General features: G+C 36.6%; 1 protein-coding gene across 2 annotated transcripts in view; it reads right to left on the reverse strand.

The window, feature by feature from the left end:
- LOC107668719 (zinc finger protein ZFPM2-like) overlaps positions 1–17,646 on the reverse strand; it is a 52,991-nt gene that overhangs the window by 23,709 nt on the left and 11,636 nt on the right. For both annotated transcript variants that reach the window (XM_016460693.1, XM_016460692.1), the window contains exons 2-4: positions 15,801–15,953; positions 11,913–12,014; positions 1,026–1,150 (exon numbers count right to left, since the gene is read on the reverse strand). In XM_016460693.1, coding sequence (XP_016316179.1) covers positions 1,026–1,150; positions 11,913–12,014; positions 15,801–15,897 — 324 coding nt within the window. In that variant the 5' untranslated portion in view covers positions 15,898–15,953. The remainder of the gene's footprint in view (positions 1–1,025; positions 1,151–11,912; positions 12,015–15,800; positions 15,954–17,646) is intronic.

Consider the following 17,646-nt stretch of genomic DNA (forward strand, 5'->3'; position numbering starts at 1 on the left):
ACGTAGACATGTGGGGGCGTGTTAGAACGAGCCGTTTTAGGTAGGTGTGGTTAACTCTTAACTTTTATAAAGAATATCTCTTTGGATTTGAGACTTTAGTCTTTGCAACTTTACAGATCTTCTTTATGCACCAAGAGCTTGTAACACTCCAAAGAGAAAGGAAACATTTAAATCGCATCATATGAATGAAGCGTCAGAAAGAGAGAGAGGTTTGCGCGGATCTGACTGTGTGGGAATACTTCATGAAAAAGACAAAGTCCTTGAGTAATTTCTTTCTCTTTCTGCCTGTCTCGCTCTCTCTCTCTCTCCGCTGAATCCTCTTTCCCCTTATCAGGCCAGCACAGGCCTCCATCGGCCTCTCCCCGCTCTGACAGGAGCAACAACAATGGGCCTGCGATACCAGTCCGCTTCACAGAGTAAACCTGCCAGGGGCACAGATTACCCGTGACACACACACTCGCGCTCCCTCTCGTACTCTCCAAAACACAACACCGCCTTCTCCAAGGCCTCCAAACACAAAAATGGACACAAAAAACGTTCAAATGATTTCACTTCTGTCCCTTGCTCTCCTCTCAATCGGTCTGTCCGCTCTCTATGCCTTACTGTAATGACCCGCTAATTCACTAAGACTGTATACAAAATAAAACATTATGTTGACCTGGCTAAACCACAAGGGTACATATGTTAAGTCACGTCATAATGACTGTATTTAGAAATGAACGAATGACACACCAATGTCATAGTTATCAATTCTGGATTTTTCTGTTTTTTATCATTGTCATATAAACAATCAGAGACAAGCATATCTTATTTTCTGTTCATTTTTGTTGCAAGCATCAAAATAGCATTAAAAAAGCTTCCAGACTGGGTAAGTGAAAAAGAAATTTGTCACCTATATATTGTTTCACAACTCAGAATTATGAATTCATTAGACAGAAACGTCCTAGGGAAATCAGGTTATCGTGTTCACATTTTGCCCGAATGTACCTTTTGAATTCACCCTCATAACAAATAAGTGAACCCACCTTGTCACTTCCTCCTGTGGCCGCCTCAATCTTCCCAGGGAAAGGTCCCCATGTGGTGCCCAGCAGAAGTGCCTGACAAGAACAAATCCTTCTCTCTCCTCCTTCACCAATCATTTTCAGCTCCCCTTAGAAGACAAAAAAATTTAAGTTATGACCCAAACGGCAGCTCAGCATGTTTTTTACTTGTTTTTGATATTATGTTAAAAAAAAAAAAGAGTTTCGTCCAAGTACAATACAGTTGAAACCTTTGGAGACGGTACGATTTTTTATGTTTTTGAGAAGAGTCTCTTCGGTTCACCAAGGCTGCAATTGTTTGATAAAAATAAAGTAAAATCAGTAATATTTTGAAATATTATTACAATTTAAAATAAGTGTTTTCTATATGAATATATTGTAAAATGTAATTTATTTCTGTGATCATGATCCTTCAGAAATCATTCTGATATGCTGATTTGTTGCTGTCTCTCTCTCTCTCTCTCTCTCTATATGAGTTTTTGCATAACTTGCGCTAGACTAGATTAACGTCATGGACATGGTTATCTGTACCAACACCCGTGCTTCTAGTATAACACAACAGGAAAATCGTGTAATCAACTTTGGAAATCTGAGACCATTACGCTTTGATCCCGTCCTTGGAAACTGCAATATTGCATCTTCAGATATGCGATGTGCGCTATTGAACACTCGCTCTTTAACTGATAAAGCATCTGTGCTAAATGACATTATCATTGACGCAAACCTGGACATGCTACTTTTGACGGAAACCTGGCAGGTGCCCAATGACTTTTTCAATTTAAACCTCTTAACACCACCTGGGTACATCTATTTCTCTCAACCTCGTCTCCATCGTAGAGGTGGAGGGTTGGCTGTAGTTTGTCGTGAGAGTATCAAAATATCTAATATTGAGTTCCATGACGTTGCATCTTTTGAATATCTTGCATTGAAAATTACTGGCAAAACAGCAATGGCTGTAATCTTAATTTATCGACCTCCAAAATTTCATTCAGATTTTTTCTCTGAGATTAGTGAGTTACTTACTCTTGTCTGTGCTAGTTATTCATCTGTAATTTTTCTTGGTGATTTTAATATACATGAAAACACTGTACAATGCAACGAATTGATGTCTGTTCTGGACTGTTTCAGTCTAACTCAACATGTAACTTTTGCTACTCACTCCAGGGGTCATATATTAGATTTTATATGTACATCTGGCTTATATAATATTCTTGTTAGTGGAACTGATTTTGCTAAACTTCAGTTTTAGTTTTCCAATTTCTACATCACCTGTGAAAAAAATGCTCACTTATCATAAAATCTCTCTCTTTCTGCTTTTACTCTCACTACTTCTGCTGCCATAAGTGATCTAATTGTGAAGTCAAATTCTACATCCTGCCAGACTGATCATACACCTACTGTTTTGCTTAAGATGTGTGTTCCTGAGGTTGAACCTTTCATAGCACATATGATTAACAATTATTCCAGCAGAATTAAAAATGGCTGCGGTGACCCCCATTCTTAAAAAACTGGTTCTTGACCATCTAGACATGAACAATTATAGACCAATCTCAAATTTACCATTCTTAAGTAAAATTCTTGAAAAAGTTGTGGCTTCACAACTGAGATCTTACTTAAATGATAAACATCTTGATTCTTCTCGATCTAAGCTCTGCATTTGACACAGTCTGCCATTAAATACTAATCTCTCGCATTTCTGATATCGGTATCACTGGTTCAGCTCTTTCCTGGCTCATTTCATACATCAGCGATAGAAAATAGTATATCACAATACAAGGGTATAAATCTGCCACTGCTCCAGTTTCACAGGGTGTTCCTCAAGGTTCAATTCTTGGTCCACTTCTGTTTATCATTTATATATATCCACTTGGTGACATCATACGCATGCATGGACTTCAATTTCATTGCTATGCTGATGACATTCAAATTTACCTAACCACCAGCTCTGATAGGTCATCACTGCCTGACTCACTTACTGCATGCATCAGGGATATCAAGCATTGGATGTCCTTGAATTTCCTTAAACTAAATAATAACAAAACTGAAATATTGATGATTGGCTCTGCTACCTCAGTCAAAAGGATGGACCTGTCCTTTGAAATTGACGGGGTTCATTTTAAGCCTTCTTCATCTGTCCGAAATCTTGGTGTCTTATTTGACTCATCTCTATCTTTTGCCTCTCATATTTCTTCTGTTGTTAAAACCTCTTTTTTCCATCTTCGTAATATTGCACGTCTTCGATCTTCTCTAACTCTAGCTGATGCTGAAATCTTAATTCATGCATTAATCACATCACGTCTGGATTATTGCAATGCTCTATTTCTTGGTCTGCCTAAAAAACTTATTGCAAGGTTACAGTATGTTCAAAACTCAGCAGCAAGAGTTCTCAGCTCCACCAGGCGTTCTGCTCACATTACTCCTTTACTGCATGATCTTCACTGGCTACCTGTGGCATCACGTATTCACTTTAAGATATTACTTCTAACGTTTAAGGCATTAAAAATGGTCTTGCGCCTCCATATCTGTCTGACCTACTGTACTCCTACTCTCCTGCCCGGTCCCTCAGATCATCTGAGCTTGGTCTTTTGTCCATTCCTCGTTTTCGGCTGTCCACTGTAGGTGGTAGGTCATTTAGTGTTAATGCTCCTAAATTATGGAATTCGCTACCCCTTACACTTCATAATATATCATCTTTGTCTACCTTCAAGACTCAGCTAAAAACGTATCTTTTTTATATGCATTTTGGATAATGTGGCTATATGTGGCCTATGTGTTTGTATTGTGTATGTGGGTGTGCAAATGTTTTGTATAGCACTATGTAAAGTGACCTTGAGCTATGGAAAGGTGCTATATAAATAAAACTTATTATTATTATTATTATTTGTCTTTATAGACCGAATATAACGTGCAGTTTCCCCAAACACAAAACGTTTTTATATGTATTCTATCGAATAATCTCTATTGCAACAATAATGAATTTGGTCACTATATTGCAGCCCTATGAGTTCCTGTTTTTTGTTTTTGTTTTTTTTTAATATAACTTATATACAGTTTTAAACAGATTGTTTATTGGTAACAGTTTAAAGTATTCTGATTGATTTAAGTAACTGCACGGTTAAATTGAAGTAATTTACATTAAAGCCAACACGGATACAATTAATAAGGTAATTATAAAAATGTACCTTACAAATGTAAAAAAAAAATGCCCCTGGAAATCAATACCCGTAATGTAAAAGTTAATTTCTGATTCTGTTCCAAACCCATATGAACATCTTACTTCTGTGTAACATGAAAAAATATATTTTGATGAATCTTGGTAACCAAACAATTCAGCTCCCATTGAATTCCATTGTATGGATAAAAACACGGTTGCAGTCATTGAGAACCAAAACTGTTTAGTTAGCAACATTCATCAAAATAGCATCTTTTATGTTCCACAGAATACATACAATTTCGGCACCACATGAGGGTGAGCAAATTATAACAGAATTTCCATTTTTGAGTGAAACGGGATATACAACATGAACATTAAGTAGGATGGGACTCATTTTTAACCCTCAAGAATGAAAAGTGGCCATTAAATACCAGATGATAGGGTGAAATATTATCATTTTGACGTAAACCAAAAATGAAAGTTGTTTTAGAGGCGGAGCAAGTTATTGCATTCTGACAAAAGATTACAAAGCGTTTTTTATTTCTAAATTAAAGTGTACAGATCATTCACAATGACAACAGCAATGTGTATTAAGAAAATACAAAGGGTTCATTTTGATTTAAAACTAAGAACAGACTTGTAATTTACAATCCAATCAATGTTTGAGAAAACCCATGTTAAAGGCTACTACAACATCATGCTGCAGAAAGGATTTTTCTTTCGAAATATTTTTTTTGTACTGTTCCACTTCAATGCATCAAATGAACATTAGGACACTCGCAATGAACTACACTTCATCTCCAAAATGTAGTCACACTCCAAAGCACTTCAGAACGGAGTAGCACTAAAATAAACAAAAGTCATTATCAGAAAAATGACTGAGGGAAGAGCACCGTCTGCCACAGAGAAACCAGCAAACCGGCCTTTTCTGCACCTCTCTCCTTCCACACTGTCCCTCTCTTCCATCTCTCTCTCTCTCTCAGTGGTCTAATCTGTGAGGGACTTAAAGGGACCTTATCTCCCGGCTCTCCTGCTTCATTTCATGCTTGATTTACTTTAATTTGTCTGATAGGGCAGCAGGATTTGGAGACGGCCCATCTTTGGCTTGGGTGAGGAGTGAAAAAAAAGCCACTCTGATATTTCTCTGGCACATTGTCGCGAGTTTTTGACTTCTCTCCTCTCTCTCTGCCACGAGTTCCTGGAGAGAGAGATGGGAAAAGGGTGAGAGAGAATGCGCGGGAGAATGAGAAAGATCTCAGTGTGGTGTAGCAGGCTGTTTGAGTGTGCTTGGAGTCAAGCAGCCAGAGAAGAAAGGGATTGTGAGTGATTGTGTGATGTAGTCCTTCGCGGGCTGAGATGTCAGAGGCAAAGTGCACTGCATGGATGAGTGGGGTTCAAACGTGCCGACTGCCCCGGACACACAACGCACACGTGTTATACGCGGTTTATTCAAGACTATAGCTCTTCTCTGTTTACGATGTAATGGGTCTCGTTTATGAAACGCGTGCAGAACAAATTTTTGTGTCAGTTTTTGGTCTAAATTAACTGAATGCGACAATATATTTTAAAATTGTTTTACGAGTGATTTACACATTGATATCTGTACTTGATGCATTTCATGAATGTGGCCGATAAGTCTGGAACATAAGATATAAAATAACATAAGATACACACACACACATATATTTATATATATATATATATAAAATATTGTATAAAATGTGTTCACTTAGTCTCCATAATTTTATTTATGGATTATTATTAATCAATAAATTGTACTGTGCTGTGTAATCCATATTATTTGACCAATAGATAAAAGTAAATGCATAAATGTAACCGTGAATATAACTATAAGTTTGGGTGGGGATGGAAGTTTTAGGATGGAAATTATGGTAAAAAATTCAGCAAATTTTTGTAGGGAATGATATGTGCAATATATAATACATTTTTGGGGGTATTGATTAAAATATTTTATCAAATGTATTAATTTAATGTCCATAATATAGTATATGCATATATAAATCTAAATATAGAACAACAATTATTTTGATTATAATATTGTACAAAATGTGTTAACTTAATGTCTATAATATAGTATATGAAAGATAAATTGCACTGTGTACTGAATGTGTAATCCATATTATTTGACCAATAGATCAAAGTAAATGGATAAATGTCAACGTAACTGTAAATTCAACAATAAATGTAGTTATTATGTAAATTACAGTGAAAGTTCTGCAAATGTTTGTAGCAAACATGTGCATTTGAGATCTCTCCAATATTACAACATTAATATCAGTCTGATTTCAGCCAAACATCCATCATTCATCATATTAAACCCCATTAAAAAAGTTTCCACAATGAACTGTGACAATATACATGATAATAGTTTAAAATATTGTATAAATCTCATACGGATTGCACTACTGAATGTGTAATACATACTATTTGACCAATAGATAAATGTAAGTCGTTAACTCTAAATTTATCAATAAATGTGGGTGTTATGGAACTTATGGCAAAAGTTCTGCAAATTTTTGTAATGAACAACATGTGCATTTGAGATCTCGCTAACATGTGCATTAATATCAGACAGATTTCAGCCAACCATCCATTCATTCATCATATTAAACCCCATTCAAAGGTATTTATCTGACTCTCTTCCCCGTCGAGGCCCTTAAAAGAGAAGCACAGAGTTTCAACTTCCTCTCGCGCGCATTTCGGGTTAAAGCGATTTACTCTCCGGGCTCTTTTTTTCAGATGGAATAAAAACTGACGAATAAATTCATCTCCCAGCGATGAAGGGCAGAGGGCTTCACACTGACAGTCTCCGTATTTGAAACTTGCAAAATCCACCTCCTCCCCTCCAAAAACCAGCTCCCAACCAGAGAGCATTGAAATTCCCCTCGCAGCGCTGCGCGGGACTTGCTAAACGGTGGGGGGGGGTGTGCGCGCAGCTGATAAATGGAGTGATGATCCAGCGACACGTCTTTATCCTCACGCTCCGCTTTAATTAACGCCGGCTTGTTTGTTGAAAAAATGATTAATATGCCAGTGAAAATGGCCTAATTGAATACCGCAACAACCCACACAATCAGGGAGGAACACGCTGTTTTGTTTTGTGTAGATTAGCCCTTTTATCAATGTCTTTATTTATATTATTATTATTATTACGTGGTATTTGAATTCGGCTGACAGCCCCCTCCCCCACACCCCTCCTGCAGGCGTAAGGAGGGACAGGCGTATGAATGAGCCACATTGTGTCCGTCTGAGGAGGGTCAAGAGGAGCACAGAAACTTTTGTCACACAGTCACAGATCTCGCGGCTCGGGACGGTTTTTGAACCAAATGCTGTCTAACAGGGAAGAAGTTTCCAGAAAGGTCACGTGTAACTTTTAAAGCAGCACTATGTAACTTTTGGCGCTCTAGCGGTTAATAAACAGAACTGCACACATCCCGCGGAAGAACATTCCAACCGGAGCTACTTCTCTAATTTATGTCTATGGCGATTCACGCAGGTATGTGTTCCTCCGCAGCGGTGACGAGCCGACCAGGCTACAATAGTCCGAATATAAGTACTTATTATAAGTGTACCGTAGTGATTCGGAATAAGACTAAAACGCGGTTTGGAAGATGAATTCATGATGTACTCGCTCATTATATACATTTTGCTAATTTTGAACACAGACAAAGTTACATAGTGCTGCTTTAAGTGAGTTATTTCTGTTTGTCCATTTCTAGGTTACCTCAGAAAACAATTTTGACTCTTTTTTTGATAGTTTTAAAAAACAAACGGGCAAATTTTGTTTTGTATAAAGTCACAATGAAACAGAAGTAGCAGAAGTAGCAACTGATCTTTTCCTATGAGTAAACTGATAAACGAAAAATAAAATTGTAGGGCGGGGCTTAATTCTAAACAGGTCGTTGATTGGATGGAAGCAGATCTGAATGCAAACTTGCAGCCAATTGAAGAAAAGAGGCGGGGTTTAAGGTTGCGTTTAAGTAGCATTTGTAACACTTTATTTTAATGTGCCTTTGTTCCACATACACTGTGAAAAATATTTTCATAATTTGTTCTCACAACTTTTTTTTCTTTTGTCAAATTAACTTATATAATTAATGTTGACGATTAAGGTAAAATAATATGTTGAGTTTCTAAACCAATCATTTTCTTTCTATTAAAGCACATTTTTAGTTTCAATTCAACTTTTTTTAAGCTAAACCAAAATTATAATTTTTTTTGTACAGAGCACAGAAGAAATTTGAACAGTAACACAATGCTAAAATAATGATTTAGACAACTATTTTCTAAATGCATCTTCTTATTGTGAACAATTCTTGCACGTTTCTTTTTTATTTTATCTTATTTTATTAGTTTGTTTGTTTTTTAGCTCAATATTTTTATTAGAAATTCAGGTTGCTTTCTTTTATGGTGCCTTTGTTACAGTGTGTATTTAAGTACCGGGTAATATTAATTAACAACATGTCCTTAATATAGGGTTGGGGTTTAGTTTAGGGTTCGTTGGTTATGCATAATTTACTGTTATTGCTATGGCGAGTAAACAGAAAAATGTATTGAGTGTTCATGACAGGAGCTGAAAAACTGAGTCTATCTTTACACAGACAAGGTAAGTAAGTCATTTTATCCCTCTAGTCTCATGCTAACATGTATAATGTTGACGTCTGTGGCTGTATCGGGTGAAATGTCTTCATTGTAAGTGCATTACTGTGATTTATGCTTGTTTGAGGGATGACAAAAGCTGCCACGTATGCTTATAAAACATACAGTTTGTTTTGTACTGAACTCAGGGTTGAGAATATCTGCCTAACCGATCTGAAAACAAGGAGGCCACTGGGATAATGAATTCGGTTAATTTCCCATGATCCTCTGTCTAAATGTCAGAAGTCTGGAATCCGTCTCTCTCTCTCGGTTGGATGCGAGCGCAGTGGCCAGCCGCTCTCGGCTCTGGTTTGCATGTTCTCCGCTGCGTTCCCGCTCCCTGTGTGAAAAGGCTTTAGGGGGCTCAATCAGTGAGACTTTGATGTCGACTGCGGCTGTAATGATTTCATATTGTTCCAGGGATTTCTCTAATCCACTACACTTTCATTAAAATCCCTCACTCCATCCTGCCTTCTTCTGAGGGGCCTCGGACAGAATCTGGCTCCTCACGAACATCTCGCACTCTTTTTTTGACAATCATTGCCGTTTCCGCTGCAATATTCATAGGGAAGTTATAACTGCAGATGCTAATTCAATTTGAGATGTTGGAAGTCGTTCCAGGCAATGTTTTAATTCGTAAATGATGAGGTCCAGGAACAAGGACCAGTGACAGATCCGGCAGGTTATGAGGGTCACAAAACATAAAAGAAAAAGAGTGTGGTGTGACACGATGAAACTACGTCACTCCCACTAAAATCAACAAAACAACCCATTCAAAATCAATCAGGCAGGTCTATCTGTGCTTGTGGAATACAAATTGCTGTATAACTACATTCAAATGATTCGAACATATTCCTGCTCGTGAAACGCTCAAGTAGTGTGCAAGCACCCTTTGTTTTGTTGTGTCACGGCACTTGCTTGCAATACAGATTGAGTGCGATGTGCGTTGAAAACGCGTTACTACAGTAATGGTCTCCTATTAAGATGCACTGGGGTAAATTAATATGCAAATAAGATTATTGTGCAACTGTAGCAAGCAAGACTCTCTCCTCTATGAATTTAAAAGTGAAATGCATTCAAACAGCTAGCATATCTGCCTCCTCTTTTCAATGATTAAACAAAAACTGCATCGCTACTTTATGTTTCACATTTTTACAGTGATACCACTGTTATTAACAAATGTTATTACGCTTTATTTCTCCTGAAACATTCACTTTCATTCAAAAGTTTCAAGTAAGATTTTTTTTAAAGAAACTAATACTTTTTATTCAGCGGGGATGCATTAAATTGATCAAAAGTGACAGTAAAGATTTCTATTTCCAATAAATGTTGAACTTTCTATTCATCAAAGAACTTTATTATAGTTTTCACTAAAATATGAAGCAGCACAACTGTTTTCAACATTGATAATAATCATATTTCTTGAGCAGCAAATCAGCATATTATACTGATTTCTGAAGGATCATGTGACACTGAAGACTGGAGTAATGATGCTGAAAATTCAGCTTTGATCACAGAAATAAATTACTTTTTAAAATAGATTCAAATAGAAAACAGTTATTTTAAACTCTAATAATGTTTTTACTGTGTTTTTTGCAGCCTTGGTGAGCATAAGAGACTTTCAAATGGCAGTTTACAGTATGCACAGATTGTTTTAGAGGCGTATGAGGTGAAGCATCCACAAAATAGGTGTCAGATCCCAGATATGACACAAAAAAAACACCAATTCCAGATATTCTGTGTCTATTGGCTTGGCATAGTGAGACTCGAACCGTTCAGAGAAGACAAAAACACTGTTTCCTGATCAGATAAGAAAACACTGTGCCTCATTATTGTTCGAATGAGTCTGTAACCGAACTAATCGTGTTTATTCAGACGACTGGAGGGAGAGAAAGAGAAATCCAGAGACAGAGAATATCAGTGTGCTGTGATATCTCACCATCAATAACTGATTACAAAGACCCGTGATCAGATATAAAGATAGGAGACAAGTCAGCTCAGTTTGGCACTAGTGACTGTATTGTGTAAATCTAGTGTGAAACGCAAGATAAACGCCTCCCAAAATGCCATTATTACGTTATCAGATTTCATGCTTTTAAAGAGGACAAGGCTTATTACAGTACATCATCCAGCTGCACCTTTCAGGCTCACTTTACTCTGTCTTACGCTTTGCAGTTGTGGCATATAAAAGCTGTGTTTTTTTGTCAACATTTATCTATGTTGCATTGTATTACAACTTTATTTAGATAGTCCATTTTCGACATAATACTATATGTAACTTTGCAACTACATATCAACTAACTCTCATAAGAGTATTAGTAGACTCTTAGGTTAGAGTTAGTAGAATAAGTTGACATGTAGGCTACTTGCAAAGTTATTTACAGTCAGTAGAATATGTGTTGGGGAGCATCAAAATAAAGTGTTAGCAGATATTAAGCAGCTGTGTTGGGGTTAACGCATTATAAATAACGCACGTTTACATAATCAGATTACTTAAGTAACCAGCAAAGAAACATCACTTTTAAATTTACAATGAAATATCTGACTTTTTTTTTTTTTTTCAAATAAGTAGTGCAAGTTACTTTGTTTTCCCATTTATTCGCTAACATCTCTCCTGTCCCCATGATGTGAGAAATTTGGAATAAGTGCAGAGGCACTTTCTTCAGACTGAAACGTATTAATTTCTCTTTTAGTGTGAAAGTGAAACGTACAGTTGTCAAAAATATAACTTTTGGGTTTTTTGTTATTAAAAAACAAATAAGCAAGCCCAGCCCAGGTGACAAAAAGTAACGCAAAAGTAACGTAATGCATTACTTTCAATAAAAAGTAACTAAATAACGCTATTAGTTACTTTTTATGGACTAACGCAATATTGTTGTTTTTAAATGTATCTTTCCCCAACACTGTTAAGCAGACAGTATATTAATACTCTAATGACTGCTATGTAGTTGTAAAGTTACTTATAGTTAGTATAATGTCTGAAGTGGACTATCCAAATAAAGTGTTACCAATGTAAGATATGCTAAGACTGTTGAGACGTGATTGGACGGCTGTCTTACTTGGGCCGTCCCATTCCTCTGTTGTCAATGGGCTTGGTTGGACTCTCTCTTCTTGTCCGTCACTGTCTTGTTGCTCCACCTTTAAACTTCCACCCATTTCACCTGTATAAAGACATCAAAGCTTAAGGGTTTTGCGGTACAAACGGCTAAACTGTAGCACAGTCAGTAAACCGAACCGTGCCAGTCGCAGCGGCAGCATCTGTTCATTTTCTTTCAATTAAAACCCTTATTCCAATGTGCGGTTTCTCATTTTGGATTCTTTCAAGTGTCTGCTGTGGGATTTTATGCTCGTTTCTTTTGGAGAGAATGAAAAAGAGACAGAGAGCAAGTCCCTGGACCCACCTTGATCACCGACCCACTGCCTTTGTTAAGCCCTGTGACGAAACTTATTGGAAATGTTCAATATCCTCACACAACCCTCACACTCCTCACACTCAGATCCTCACACAACTTCACACACACACACAGGGAATCAGTCCATGTCCTCTGCAGACAGGAAATTCCTTGCTAGCGACTAGAATGGATAAAACCGTATGACCTTAAAACTCGAGCTGAATAAAAACAGGGACAGAGCCAAGTATTAAACCTTCTTGAAGGAACAAGACAGCCAAAATACCACTTAAAAGCTGGTGCATGTTCAAACCAGATGGTTACATGTATTCAGATAAATTTTGAGAAACTGACGAGTGGACTACTTATAAATTGTAATCCATTACTGATTCCAAATTACATGACAAAAATTGTAGTTAGTAAAGTAATCCATTACATTACACATTTTAGGTAATATAATCAGACTACTTTTGGATTACTTTTAGATTACTTTTGACCTAACTTGTTTATCACTTTGATTTAAAAAGGATAATCGTGTACCATACTGATATAAAAATACAAAGAGAAATAAAATATACAGTTGTGCTCATAAGTTTACATACCCCTTGCAGAATGTGCATAATGTTAATAATTGAAACAAAATAAGAGGGCTCATGAAAATTGCATGTTATTTTTTTATTTAGTACTGTCCTGAATAAGCTATTTCACATAACAGATGTTTACATATAATCCACACGACAAAATAATAACTGAATTTATAAAAATGACCCCGTTCAAAAGTTTACATACCCTTGAATCTTAATACTGTGTGTCATTTCCTGGATGATCCACGACTGTTTTTATATTTTGTGATAGTTGTTCATGAGTCCCTTGTTGGTCCTGAGCAGTTTAACTGCCTGCTGTTCTTCAGAAAAATACCCCAGCTCCTGCACATTCTTTGGTTTTCCAGCATCTTCTGCATATTTGAACCCTTTCCAAAAGTGACTGTATGATTTTGAGATCCATCTTTTCACACTGAGGACAATTGAGGGACTCATACACAGCTATTACAAAGATGGAAACATTTACTGATGCTCAAGAAGGCAACACAATTCATTAAGAGCCGGGGGATGTAAACTTTTGAACAGGATGATGATGTGTAAATTCTTCTCATTTTGTTTATCATATCTTTTCATTTAGTACTGGACTCCAGAAGCTACATAAATACTCACATGTTTCCCAGAAGACAAAATAAGTACAATTTACCCTAATCATCCAATTCAAAATGTTTACACCTTTACTGCCACTACTAATGTAATTATAAATATGAAATCATAACTCATCTAGATGCCATTATCTATTCTGTTATTTTTGACATTTTCATTATACGGTTCGCAGATTACCTATTCTAGTACATGACTTATCATATAGGTAATAAACCTCAACTGGAAAACTGAAACATATTTATTTATTCATGGCTGAGTAATTAATAAGCAATCCTACAGTCCTGAGAGCGGCTCGAAATGACCCCGCTGAGGAAATCATAAACTCATTTTCATCAGGTATAGGTGTCATGATCTATACTTTTATTCTTGACATTTCCATTATACGGTTCAGAGATTCAAAAGGCAATTATGTGATCAAGTGAGGGAGAAAAAAAACATAAAGAAAAACAATAAATATTCAAATATTCAAAAATGTTTTTCGCCACTGCCCTTCAAAACTTAATAGGTCAAATGAAAAAGAATTGCCCCTCTTGCTATTCAACAAGAACAAAAGCAAACCGGCACACATCATTCCACCAATTTGGAACAAAAAAGCGCAAGTGATTGCTCTTTTGAAGATTGCACGCTCGCAGGCAAAGCAGGTAGTTTACGCACTTCACCTTTGCCGTCGCAAACTTTTTGGACGTCGGGGATACCGAGACAGGCATTTCAAAGAGAAGATTCATCGTTTACAAATAGAAAAGCATAACGTTAGGACGCGGAGTGAATTTCAAATGGCTGGGGGGGCTCTGAATTATCCCGTTGTGATGGTGAGGTGTGGCCGGCAGAAACGCCTGTAATTGAATTTCAGTTCAAAGAGCTGATGCTATTAGCCTGAGTTTGATGGTGGAGGCCTGCAGCAAATACCATCAACTCTGTTGTTATTTACTATGACCAGTAACCCTGTTAGTAACATATACAGTAGGTCTTCCCTCAAAATGCCATATTTCTTCTCTTTCATATTCAAATTCAATTTCAGCACAAAACCAAACACTGCTTTGAGCTAAAGGGTGATTGTGAGTTCTAGAAAAGGTCTGATATTTCTAACATTTATAGAGCATTGTGAAATACAATAGAAAATATGCGTCCCTCTATAGGATTACAGAACAGAAGTGTTTGTTTGTGTACTAAAACAAGCCCAGACATGTGATTAAAAATGAGGAATTGTATGTGTATTGTGATTTCGGTATCACTTTAGATTAGGGAACCCGATTCACTCTTAACTAGTTGTTTATTAACCTACCTGGTCTCATGGCATAAATGTACCTGGGGGCACTTTTTAGCGAGACGCGAAATACGTACCAATAAGTACTTATCACTACAGTTTCCAAAATAAATTAACACTAGAGGCAGTAAAACTCCGTCACCTTTTATTCCTTTTCACACAAATTTACAGTTTCGATTAATAAAGTGCAATTTTCGCACAATTACTTGAAGAATATCATGTAATGACTTCAAAACAATATTAATATGCTGGGAGATTTGAAAACTGATGCTTTTGAACGTTAGCATCGCACATATCCAGCTTCATATCAATGGGTTTTCATCAATGGTAGGTTTGTTCGGTAGCTCACGGAGTACGAGGAGACGTACTTGAGAGGCGAGGAGCTCTGGTTCGAATCCCGTGTAACTACGGTTCGACAAAATGGTTCAAATCTGCATATAAGGAAGTTCAAATGGCACGGTTGCATCAACAAATGCGTTTTTATATCAGTTTTGCATTTGTTAACACTAGCGGGTAGGTTTAGGGTTGGGTTTGGTGTAGGGCATATTTCCAACACGATAGAGCATTTACTTTTAGTGACAGTACGCGGATATTTGAATTCGTAATGCCGCAATATATACCAGAAGCAACATAATAAAAACATAGCAATACGTACCTATATCAACGTTATAAAAACGTACCAGGGTTCACGTATTGAACCCGTGTTTTAGCGCCACTCAGTGGACATTTCTCTTTGAAACTGCGGCGAAATGTGCAGTAAGGTACGTAAAAACGGTGTTGCAGAAAAATACACAGAGGTACGTATTTTTATGAGACCAGGTTGTTATTAACATGCATATTACTAGCATATCGCTTGTTTATTAGTACTTATAAAGCACATATTAATCTAGATCTCTTAACCCGACACCATATCTAAACATAACTACCACTACAACAACTACCTTACAAAAAGCAGCAAATTAGGAGTTCATTGAGGCAAAACTCTGAGTTAATAGTATAGTGAAAATGTGTTTCCTAATCTAAAGTTACCGTGATTTCCAATTGAGTTTCAGCCAGATACATGTTTTCTCAGGTTATCTTTGAGCTCACCATTCCTCGAGTGATCTCCATCTTTAGAGACGACGTTCTCTGGGTCAGAGTAGTAAAGCGGGTCGTCCTCCACAGACCCGTCTTCTTCTTCTTTCATGATCTCTTTCTTCTCTGTCTCCTCAGAGTCCGTCTCAAGCCCATTGTCAAACACCCCTGTCAAATAACAGATAAACAAGTGCAGAGCATTAGCACTTCAGAAGAAACGAAAGTGAATTCACCGTTGTCTTCATTCTTGTGAAAAAGAAGGACACTTTAATACACTTTTAAAAAGAGTACTGTATGGAAATAATATACTTAAATGTATTGGTTTTGAACACTTCATTGCATAAAATGTATGAATAGTTTAAATTTACATTAAATGCAAAACGTTGAGTGCTTTCTGACCCACTTTAAGTAGGACATTTCATAATTACTTCTATTGTCTTTTAAATGTGGTTAATGTACAAGCATTTATGGTAAACTAAAATGTACTTTAATCTTATTTCTATCGTTTACATCATGTATTTAAATATGTTTGTAATTACACATTTGCGCATTGCAATTTAGTACATTTAAAATGTATTAACTTTAAGTGTAATAATGAATAACACATGCTACAGTTAAAAATATAATCAAGTACTTTACATGTGCTTTAGTATGTTAGTCAACACATCAAAATAAGTGTCCTTCATTAAAAACATAATGATTTAAAATGTACTTTAATAAAATAAAACGTTGATATTACTTTTTAAAGTGTGTTAAAATCATTTATGAAAGTGCACTTAAGTGGCTTTTTAATTCATTAATATTATATTATCTGCAAGTAGTTTTTAAAAATAGGCATACAAGATTTGAAGTACACTACAAGTGCACATTCAATACAGTTAAGTGCGCACTTCTTTTTTACAAGAGCATTGATGATGAGGCAGATAATCGGGTAGCTATATACAATATTAAAACTGACAAGATTTGCCCATTTTTGAAAGATATAAATGTTAGAAAACATGCAAGGGTGTGTCGGGTGGATGCTTACTGGCACAAATGAAAGTAAATCTGATGTTTAGTAAAGTAAAAGCACATCTCTCTTCAAAAAGCCATGTAGCATCTTGTCCATCAAACATATGCAGGATGTTGTAAAAGTCATATACCGCCATGCACCTCGCAAACTACGACAGTATATCGGTTTTGTAATGTTTCTGTACCTTCCATAACTATAAATGAACGCAACTGCAAAGTGTTCGAGCAAAGCCAACACAGGAACAGATCCAAAGCCTAAGGTTACGTCTGCTCCGAGATAACTTGTTCACGCAAGCAGCAGCATTGAAGGTAGACATAGCACACTTTCTTATTAATTTGCCTTATCAGTGGGTACAATGTTGATTTTTCATTTGCTTGCCATGCCTTTGGGTGGTACATCCATGCAATCACAAAGTTCATTTTTCTCTATTTGATTAATTTCTTTCCTCTGTCAAAAAAAAAAAAAGAGACATTGGCTACATTCTATCAAGAGAGTCCTTTTCCCTTCCAGCTGTACATGTACTTTGGTATTTGCATATTAATGTTTTTTCTTCAATCAGGGGCCATGGAAGAATAGCACCCACCTGAACGAAATTAAACAGATGTGTTTCACCTTTGATATTAAAAATATTCTAGCTTCCACTTTTTATGTTTACAGGGCTGAAAACTGTAAGGATGGCTGTACATTCAGTGAGAGTCTATATGTGCAGAACCTAAAGTCTCCAAAAGTGAACCAAATCTGACAAAACCTCTCTATGGAGATGTTCTCAGGCAGAAAATCAATTATTGAATAAAATATGTGTTGTTTTTATGCTATGTATGTATGTGTGTGTGTGTGTGTGTGTGTGTG

The sequence above is a fragment of the Sinocyclocheilus anshuiensis genome, unplaced genomic scaffold (assembly GCF_001515605.1).
Source record: "Sinocyclocheilus anshuiensis isolate Anshui unplaced genomic scaffold, SAMN03320099.WGS_v1.1 scaffold108, whole genome shotgun sequence".
Lineage (NCBI taxonomy): Eukaryota > Metazoa > Chordata > Actinopteri > Cypriniformes > Cyprinidae > Sinocyclocheilus > Sinocyclocheilus anshuiensis.